The 9,057-nt window shown below is 38.3% G+C and overlaps 1 protein-coding gene across 2 annotated transcripts; it reads left to right on the top strand.

Moving 5' to 3' along the window:
• On the top strand, positions 1-6,723 carry LOC123773966 (DNA repair protein XRCC3). 2 transcript variants are annotated; one of them, XM_045767981.2, is made up of 7 exons: positions 1-98; positions 180-404; positions 1,659-1,793; positions 3,269-3,472; positions 3,731-3,867; positions 4,890-5,096; positions 6,305-6,723. In XM_045767981.2, exons 2-7 carry the CDS (start codon positions 317-319, stop codon positions 6,674-6,676), a joined length of 1,143 nt encoding a protein of 380 aa, XP_045623937.2. In that variant the 5' UTR covers positions 1-98; positions 180-316; the 3' UTR covers positions 6,677-6,723. The 2 variants fall into 2 exon arrangements, with proteins under 2 accessions (XP_045623937.2, XP_045623955.2); XM_045767999.2 differs by having other exon boundaries at positions 31-98; positions 188-404.
• The last annotated feature ends 2,334 nt before the right edge of the window (positions 6,724-9,057 follow it).

Genomic DNA, 9,057 nt, shown 5'->3' with positions numbered 1-9,057 from the left:
GTTTGTGAATTAATGGCGGTGTCTTCCCGCCGGATTTGTTGACAAACAAGGCGACCTTACACCTCCTGGGGCAGGTTTTGAAAGGTGTAGCACAGGCTGTAGGTGTCCTTCACTCTTTCTTCCGAAATGAATATAATGTACTGTAATTATATGATAAGTCCTAACTGGTGCTTGTACAGGTCTGCAGATCCTTCAATGATGGACCTTCCCAAGTAATTGGCAGCACTGCTGAGGGAATGGCAGAGCAGCTCGTGTTTGAGGAGACCCATCAATAATTATTCTCGAGGACAGTGGCTCTGTATGGAGGGTTGTGGTGATGGCTGCAGCAGCACCATATAAATGGAGTGGGAACATTGTCGACCAACTTGATATCAATCCCAGAATAATAATGAGCGCTAAGAGAGGTGAGGCATATATTGGGTTCTTTCTGATTAAGGGCATTATTAATAACTCATTCCACATGTAAAAAAAAAAAAAAGGTCAGTCCAAGACCCTTATTAAGTCGTGTCTCTTATTAAGACATGACTTGGATAAGGGTCTAGGGATACACTAAAACATCCTCACTTTCCTTTCTTATCATGTGTGAGATGAGCTATTAATTTTAATGACATTCTCTGCATAGTTCATTATTATTTGTCTGGACCGAGTAATGGAAGTTAGTTCCAGTTGTCACAAACTTTATGAATGATTACTATTGTAGTTCAGAAATGTCATCAGCATAAAATTTAAGATATTCCCATTCATATCTTAATTATTAATTTTATTAGAAGTTAATTACAAAAAAATTACCTCATTTCAAACTTGCTACTATAGTACTGTAATTTAAACTAGCTAATCTAACCTGAGATAATTCAGCCTAACATTAACCTAACCTTACAAACCATAACCAAGGACAGACTGAAACAATAACTTTTCCTTTTTTGTGTGGTAATGTTAGTGTTAAAAACCTTACCTATCCCAATTTAATCAATACTGTAAATCTAGGAAAAAGATCATTACTGTATCTGGAAGGAGCAACTTGGAAAGGGGATTACTCAGTCCAATACATCTTCTAAAGTATATAGGCTATGTCCATGAATTGGTGATCCTAATGCTAAAAACACTGTTCACCAACAACATAATGCCTACCAGAATAGCTGAGTTCACATACATAGCAGTCAAAGCTGTTTATACACTTCTCATATGGTTATGATTACACTGTCTTTCAATTTGGAATTATTCCTACTACAGTATACTGTATGTGCAAAAGAAATTTTGCAAAAAATGTGAAATGTTAATATAGATTAATTACATTCATAACAGAGATGTGTTGAGGATATCCCTCTTCCCTCTTCTGCTTCGCTCATTCACCTCTTGAGTGAGCAAATTTTGATGCTGTTTGGCTCAGGATTTCTCTCTCATCTCTTATTGTTCTGCTAATAATTTTAGAAGGACTGTTAGGATTTTTCTGGGTTATGCCTTCTTGGCTTTTAATTATTTGTCTAAAAATGCAGATAAATATGGTCTATCATTCTCTAAAAAACTTCCAAATATTTGGACAATATAAAATAACAAAAGAAGGCAAAATATCCCAAAATCCAGATTATTTGCGAATTTGGATAGTGTACACAAATTTATTGTTTGGATTTTGGAAGTGCCACTCTTTATTTATTTTCCAGCTGGTTATGTGTCTATTTTGAATATCCTACGGGCATCGCAGAGTGAGCTGCAACAAAAACTTGGACTTGCAGCTGCAGACGTGGAGCAGCTAATATCTGCTGTAGCTGCCTATGCCCTTCCCAGGCAATTATCAGGTGTGTATCAGAATTAACTTTGGATGTCAACTGAACACTCACATGTACACTATTGTAATTCTTGGGGAAATTTTATGCTTCTTAATTTTTACAACATTGTATTTACTAAATATTAATTTATTCTTGAAATATCATAACTCTGCATTTATTTATTGAAAAAATTGTTTATTGTTGTACATCGTGCTCTGAGGGAAACATTAAATTTTCTGTAGAAAGTTGTCCAAGAATTGGTTGTTAAATCAATGGAAAGATTTTCTAATTGCTCATTTGCTGTAAAATATAATGTACCTTACCAAGATATCTAAATACACTATAGTATAGCATATGCAATGCAATACTTTCCACCATACTCCTTTGTAGCACTTGCAAACTCTCTAAAATGTTATATTCCCCTCATTTTGCATACTTCTTAATGACATCCCGCCAAACACACATCGAAACTATGACGTTGGTACAACGTTCGAACAAGTTTTAACACCACCTAACCAGTTATAACAACCAATATAGCAAGTTGTAACAACGTTCTAATACGTCGTAAACACGTTAAGCCAAGATGTAACAACTTTATTACAAGTTGTAACAAGCGAAAAATAGAGATAGTTTCGGTTTGTGTTTCCAGGGATGCCCTTTAATACAAATGTGCCAGAATTCTCTTTTGTTCATGTTGCCATATTTATTCTGTACAAATGCACTCTCTCAATGTTGTTACGTGCTCACCCTTATAATTTGTTATTTTATTTATTTATATACGAGAAGGTACATTGGGTTTGTGAGAATACATAGCATAGTACAGTATTTACACTCTTGTAAAGCCACTAGTACCCGCAGCATTTTGGGTAGGTCCTTAATCTAACATATAATTTTAAGTAGGTAAATTCTATCAGAATTAATAAAATGATAAATACATTGCAAGAAAAAAAAAATGAGATGAGAGAGATTAGTAAGTATATTAAAGCACATTGGTATATTAAAGCTCTGATTGATTACATTGACAGCTTGATTGGTAATTTAAACAAGATTAATAGACACTTGTAATAGTTAATAACTAGTAATAATGGTAATAATAGTAACTAATAATAGTTATCTTGATGAGTTTTAACTCCTAACATAGTTTCACTTACTCTTTACCTCTCCAAGCATTACCTTCACACTACAGCACTTGCCATTGAAATTTAATTAATTTATACAGTACTAACAAATATCAGTGAGTTGTACGATACTCTGTAAACTTTGATGACATTGTTAATTTTAATTTGGTGAGTTTTTTCTGATGTATATATTTGCCATTCAAAACTTTCTACCTTGATATTCTTTTTTTCTGCATTGCCCCTGCAAGATGCAAAACCTAATAATTGAAACACTTCAAAACTAGCCATCCTATGTAAATTTGACCTTATTTTACACACTGACATCTCTTTCTCATTATCTTGCAATTTGTTGATAAGACCTTCATTTTTTTTTACTTATTTTGCTAGGTTGGGAAATAGATAATTCCAACACCGGCAAGTTGCTTCACATTACCAGCGGTTGCCGTCTCCTTGATGACTTCCTCGGTGGTGGAATACCTGTTCGAGGGATTACAGAAGTGGCAGGCGAGAGTGGCAGTGGGAAAACGCAACTTGCATTACAGTTGTCACTTCATGTGCAGCTTTCCCCAAGTAGTGGTGGCCTTGGTAAAGGTACTTCACATTTAATTACAATTGTATATTATTCTGTCAGCCCATCCTCCTAACATGGTAGTATTTATAGTAATTATTTGGTTGAAAGTACAGTACAGTACAGTACCAATATGTAGTGATCAACCACCAAAAAGTTAACATTTTATATTACTGAATTTTACCAAATGGGAACATTTTAACTGCCATACATACCTTCTGTTTAGCGCTTTCTAGATGTAAATTTTGTTCACTGTTTCCAACTTCATCTATTAATCACAGGTGTGGCTTACATCTGCACCGAGTCACAGTTCCCGGCTGCTCGGCTTCAGCAACTGATAAAACACATGCAGAGAAACCATCCCAAGGGACCCAAGTCATACTCGGATAACATTTTTATTCACCATGTTCCAGATATGGTAAATTCCTTTGGTGTGACATGCATTCATATTTGTTTTGTGATACAGATTATTGTGGCACAGTCATGCAGTTTTGTGAGTATTCTGCTAATTTCGAAAGGTTGATCATGTTCTATATTAAATAGTGTGGGGATCTGCTAATTTTGAAAGGTTAATCATATTCTATATTAAATAGTGTGGGGATCTGCTAATTTTGAAAGGTTAATCATATTCTATATTAAATAGTGTGGGGATCTGCTAATTTTGAAAGGTTGATAATGTTCTATATTAAATAGTGATCATATACTACGTATATTAAATAGTAATCATGTACTATATTAAATAGTGATTACATAGTACAGTATATTAAATAGTGATCATATATTGTACTATATTAAATAATGATCATATACTGTACTATATTAAATAGTGATCATATACTATATTAGGCATAAGTATCCACTAGGAAAATGAAACAAAAATTCTGAACGTTTTCATGTTTCACCACATCATCAAATATATGCAGTATTTCCTTGATAATGTGGTGACACAAAAACGTTCAGAATTTTCATTTCATTTTCCTAGTGGATACTTAGGAATAACTGAATCACATGTTTTTTGTGATTATTCTTGTATACTATATTAAATAGGGTAATTACATATTGTATGACCTCGGTTATCTGAAGCACACTGAACCGAATACAGTATTTGCGTTATTGGCAAATATTCGGTTCAGTGGGCTTCAGTGATTTAAATCACTTTGTTTTTACAAAGAAAGTAAATTTACACAGTATATTACTTCAAAGAGTGATTTGCTTTGTAAATGAAATCAAATTCAGTGTTCTTTCATTTTAGAATGTGCTTTGTAGGTACTGTATATACAGTATAGCTTGGCCTCTCTAGGCTCGAGTGTGTGATGTATGTGTAACTGAGGCATGGTTGCTGCCCATGGTGTAACTGGTATGACTGCTGCTTAGGATATCTTAAGATGTCTGGCCTATATGAAATCTATTTAAATTATATATATTGTAATGTCTTCAAAGGACAGCCTGGTTGACTGCGTGCGATACCAACTCCCCCATCTCGTTCCTTCTCGTCAAGTGGGTCTGGTGGTGATAGATTCCGTTGCAGCTGCTTTCCGAGCTGAAGATGGAACAGACTTGAATAAGACGACAGCCCTCCAAACTTTAGGCTACAGATTACATCAATTAGCCTCATCACACAAAATTGTTGTGCTAGCAATTAATCAGGTACTCATCTAATCACCTAATTGTGCTTGAAGTGGGTTGAGCTTCTGCTCTTTGGTCCTGCCTCTCGATTGTCAATCAACCGGTGTACATATTACCGAGCCTATTAGGCTCTCATATCTACATTTGAAACAGTTTATGGGGTTTGCTTCCACAGCATCATTTCCTAATGCATTCCATTTGTTAATACTTTGACTAAAAAAGTTCTCTCAAATGTCTCTATGGCTCATTTGAGTATTCAGTTTCCACCTGCGTCCCCTAGTGCATGTGCTTCATATGTTAAACTGTCTTTATCCACCCTATAAAATCCTCTTGAGAATCTTACATGTAGTGATCATGTCTCCCATAACTCTTCTGTCTTCCAGTGACATGAGGTTCAGTCTCATAATAGCTCATACCCCTCAGCTCGGGTACTAGTCTGGTGGCATACCTCTGAACCTTCTCCAATTTAGTCTTGTGCTTGACAAGATACTGACTCTATGCTAGAGCTGCGCTGCATACTCCAAGATTGGTCTGACATATGTGGTATACAAGGTTCTGAATGATTCCTTACATAAGTTTCTAAAGGCCATTTTTATGTTGGCCAACCTGGCATATGCTGCTAACGATATCCTCTTGATGTGGGTTTCAGGGACAGGTCTGGTGTGATATCAACCGCCAGATCTTTCTCACTCGCTGATTCTTGGAGAATTTCATCTCCCAAATGGTATCTTGTATCTGGCCTCCTGCTTCCTACACCTATTTTCATTACTTTCCATTTGCTTGGGTTAAACTCTTAACAACCATTTGTTGGACCATTCCTTCAGTTTGTCCAGGCCATCTTGAAGTCTCATGCTATCCTCCTCTGGCTTAATCTTTCTCATAACTTTGGCATCACCAGCAAACAGTGAGAGGAATGAGCCTGTACTAAGGTTGCCATATCTCAACAGTCAGAATCCAGGACGACACCACTAATAGTCACCATGAGCCTCCGTGCCCCTGCTCAACACACCTTGGGCTTTTGGTGTTATATACAGAATAATATATATAATATACATATATTCTACTGTAAATGTAATTGTGTTCATGCGAATGGTAGCTGCAGCTGCACAAGAATTGTGTTTTAATATATGAGAATATATACGGTTTGTATAGTACTGTATAGTACTTATTGCATTGTTATAAAATTGCTTTGATGAGGTAATAACATCTGCACTGATTTTTTGTTATAGGTAACAGCTACCATGGGAAAGCAGGACCTCTATGGTCTTACCGCAAGTATAACTCCTGCATTAGGCTTATCATGGTCCAATTTAGTGACAACACGTCTCATGCTGACTCGCTCTAGCTCTTTTGTCAACGCTCGTCAAATATTGCCCAAGGATGAAGAAGACAAAGGCTCAGGATGGGATATTGTCAGGTTCAATAACTCTCTAGAATGTAATGAGGAAGATGCCAAGAAAGCTGTTGAATACAATGTAAGAGTACTGGAAGTGGTATTCTGTCCTTGGTTAGAAAGAAAATCCTGTTCATTTGTTGTTACTGAGAAAGGAATTGAGAATATTGTAATTAATACAGAAGATTTGTGTGTGTCTTCTGTGTAGGAAGCTAACATTAATAAATGCCAAAGACTTAAATTTTTTTACCAATATTTTTGGTTTTGAAGTTAATCCCAACAATTCCTAAACAGTTTAATGAAAAGGAATATTAATACAGTACCATCATCCATTATTAAAGATTCTGCTGCACATTTCTGATGATATGCTAAAAACCAAAGAAGGTTTTTATTTTTCTGAACATTCATCATGGCTTGAACTGTTCGTATGGTGGAGAGTAAGGGTTGTCATGATTGAAATATGGTATACATATGGATGAAAGGGATTATTTAAAGCAATGGGAAATTAATAAAGTGTTTAATATATCAACACAAAATAGAACCTGAAATAATGGATACAATTGGGATATGTTCAGATACAGGAAAAGCTTGGGTCAATACTCGTTTGAAAATAGGGTTGTAGAGTTTTGGAACATGTTACTCGTACCATTACAAGTCGGATCACTGGATTGTTTCAAGCGAAGAAAAATATAAACACACACACACACACACACACACAGATGAGTGCATACTAAAAAGGACCCCAAGAATGACCAGGTCGCTCTCTCTCTCTCTCTCTCTCTCTCTCTCTCTCTCTCTCTCTCTCTCTCTCTCTCTCTCTCTCTCTCTCTCTCTCTCTCTCTCTCTCTCTCTCTCTCTCGCACTCTCTCTCTCTCTCGCACTCTCTCTCTCGCACTCTCTCTCTCTCTCTCTCGCACTCTCTCTCTCTCTCTCTCGCACTCTCTCTCTCTCTCGCACTCTCTCTCTCTCTCTCGCACTCTCTCTCTCTCTCGCACTCTCTCTCTCTCTCGCACTCTCTCTCTCTCTCTCGCACTCTCTCTCTCTCGCACTCTCTCTCTCTCTCGCACTCTCTCTCTCTCTCGCACTCTCTCGCACTCTCTCGCACTCTCTCGCACTCTCTCTCTCTCTCGCACTCTCTCTCTCCTTGATTACCTTGAGGTTACCTTGAGGTGCTTCCGGGGCTTAGCGTCCCCGCGGCTCGGTCGTCGACCAGGCCTCCTGGTTGCTGGACTGATCAACCAGGCTGTTGGACGCGGCTGCTCGCAGCCTGACGTATGAGTCACAGCCTGGTTGATCAGGTATCCTTTGGAGGTGCTTATCCAGTTCTATCTTGAACACTGTGAGGGGTCGGCCAGTTATGCCCCTTATGTGTAGTGGAAGCGTGTTGAACAGTCTCGGGCCTCTGATGTTGATAGAGTTCTCTCTCAGAGTACCTGTTGCACCTCTGCTTTTCTGCACATCCTGCCATGTCTTCTGGTCTCATGTGATGTTATTTCTGTGTGCAGGTTTGGGACCAGCCCCTCTAACATTTTCCACGTGTAAATTATTATATATCTCTCCCGCCTGCGCTCGAGGGAGTACTGATTTAGGCTCTTTAGTCGGTCCCAATAGTTTAGGTGTTTTACTGAGTGAATTCTAGCAGTATAGGATCTCTGCACGTTCTCCAGGTCAGCAATTTCTCCAGCTTTGAAAGGGGCTGTCATTGTGCAGCAGTACTCCACTCTAGAGAGCACAAGCGTTTTGAAAAGTGTCATCATCGGTATAGCATCTCTAGTGTGAAAAGTTCTTGTTATCCAACCTGTCATTTTTCTTGCAGTTGTGACGGCTACTTTATTGTGTTCTTTAAAGGTAAGGTCTTCCGACATGAGTACACCCAGATCCTTTACATTGCCTTTTCGTTCTATGTCATGATTTGCCTGAGTTTTGTACGTGGTTTCCGTTTCTATATTTTCATTTTTTCCATAGCGCATGAGCTGGAACTTAACTTCGTTAAACACCATATTATTTTCTGTAGCCCATAGAAAGACCTGATCTTCATCTGACTGGAGGTTTGCCGTGTCCTCTATGTTGCCTACTCTCATGAAGATCCTAGTGTCATCTGCAAAGGATGATACAGTGCTATAGGTTGTGTTCTTGTCTATGTCCGATATGAGGATGAGAAAAAGTACTGGAGCAAGCACAGTACCCTGGGGGACTGAGCTCTTCACGGTTGATGGGCTGGATTTTATTTTGTTGACTATTACACATTGGGTTCTCTCGCACTATCTCTCTCTCTCTCTCTCTCTCGCTCTCGCTCTCTCTCTCGCTCTCGCTCTCGCTCTCGCTCTCTCTCTCTCTCTCTCTCTCTCTCTCTCTCTCTCTCTCTCTCTCTCTCTCTCTCTCTCTCTCTCTCTCTCTCTCTCTCGCACTCTCTCTTTCTCTCACACACATACACACACTCTTTCTCTCACACACAAACACTCTCTTTTTCTCTCACACACACACACACTCTCTCGCTCTCTGTGTACTCACCTAGTTGTGTTTGCGGGGGTTGAGCTCTGGCTCTTTGGTCCCGCCTCTCAACCGTCAATCAACAGGTGTACAGATTCC

The sequence above is a fragment of the Procambarus clarkii genome, chromosome 10, assembly GCF_040958095.1.
Source record: "Procambarus clarkii isolate CNS0578487 chromosome 10, FALCON_Pclarkii_2.0, whole genome shotgun sequence".
NCBI lineage: Eukaryota > Metazoa > Arthropoda > Malacostraca > Decapoda > Cambaridae > Procambarus > Procambarus clarkii.
Note: the sequence above shows the minus strand (reverse complement) of the source record. Positions and strands in the feature narration are given on the sequence as shown.

Excerpts from the sequence above, each read along its gene's own strand:
- LOC123773966 (XM_045767981.2), top strand. The coding sequence starts at position 317 with ATGGCTGCAGCAGCACCATATAAATGGAGTGGGAACATTGTCGACCAA. Across the intron at positions 1,794-3,268 it reads CCTTCCCAGGCAATTATCAG|GTTGGGAAATAGATAATTCC; the intron begins GTGTGTATCAGA and ends TTATTTTGCTAG. Across the intron at positions 5,097-6,304 it reads TTGTGCTAGCAATTAATCAG|GTAACAGCTACCATGGGAAA; the intron begins GTACTCATCTAA and ends TTTTTGTTATAG.